Below are 795 nucleotides of genomic sequence, written 5' to 3' on the forward strand. Positions count from 1 at the left end.
AATATTTACACAAAATTATGCGTCTTCATCATACAAGTTCTTTTCGTGTAAAAATATCAAATGTTGACAAAAGTCACAAACAAAAAAATACCTCATTGAATTTCTTCACGAGGTATTTTTTAATACGCTATCGAAGCGGATTTTTAGGTACTTTGAATGACGATATTAGGGAACTTTGTACTGTAATCTTTTGATTTTGAAGCTAAACGAGATGTCATTGCACGAGAAATATCTCTGTAGATATCGGCGATTTTTCCATTCGGCTCAAATACAACCGATGGCTTACCGCTATCAGCTTGTTCACGAATACTCATATCCAACGGCAGCGCACCTAAATAATCAACATCGTGCTCATCCGCCATGCGCTTACCACCACCTTCACCGAAGATATGCTCTGCATGACCGCATTCACTACAAATATGAATACTCATATTTTCCACCACACCTAACACAGGCACTTCCACTTTCTCGAACATCTTCAGGCCTTTACGAGCATCAAGTAAGGCGATATCTTGAGGTGTAGTGACGATAACAGCACCGCTTACAGGAATTTTTTGCGATAATGTTAGCTGGGTATCACCTGTTCCTGGGGGTAAATCCACTATCAAATAGTCTAACTCACCCCAGTTAGTATCATTTAATAATTGCTCCAGCGCTTGCGTTACCATTGGGCCACGCCAGATCATCGGCGTGTCTTCTTCAACAAGAAAACCAATCGACATCGCTTTCAAACCATAGTTTTCCATTGGTTCTAATGTCTTACCATCTTTAGATTCAGGATGTCCAGACATACCC

General features: G+C 40.3%; 1 protein-coding gene across 1 annotated transcript; it reads right to left on the reverse strand.

Annotated features, from left to right (window-relative positions):
• Positions 1 to 181: 181 nt before the first annotated feature.
• LOC106820496 (iron-sulfur cluster carrier protein-like) lies at positions 182 to 751 on the reverse strand (the record flags this gene model as incomplete). Its single annotated transcript, XM_014825008.1, has 1 exon — positions 182 to 751. A coding segment is annotated over one exon (570 nt), but the record flags the coding sequence as incomplete, so codon positions are not given.
• Between the last annotated feature and the right edge of the window lie 44 nt (positions 752 to 795).

Source organism: Priapulus caudatus, unplaced genomic scaffold (assembly GCF_000485595.1).
Source record: "Priapulus caudatus unplaced genomic scaffold, Priapulus_caudatus-5.0.1 Scaffold15563, whole genome shotgun sequence".
NCBI classification, from domain to species: Eukaryota; Metazoa; Priapulida; class Priapulimorpha; order Priapulimorphida; family Priapulidae; genus Priapulus; species Priapulus caudatus.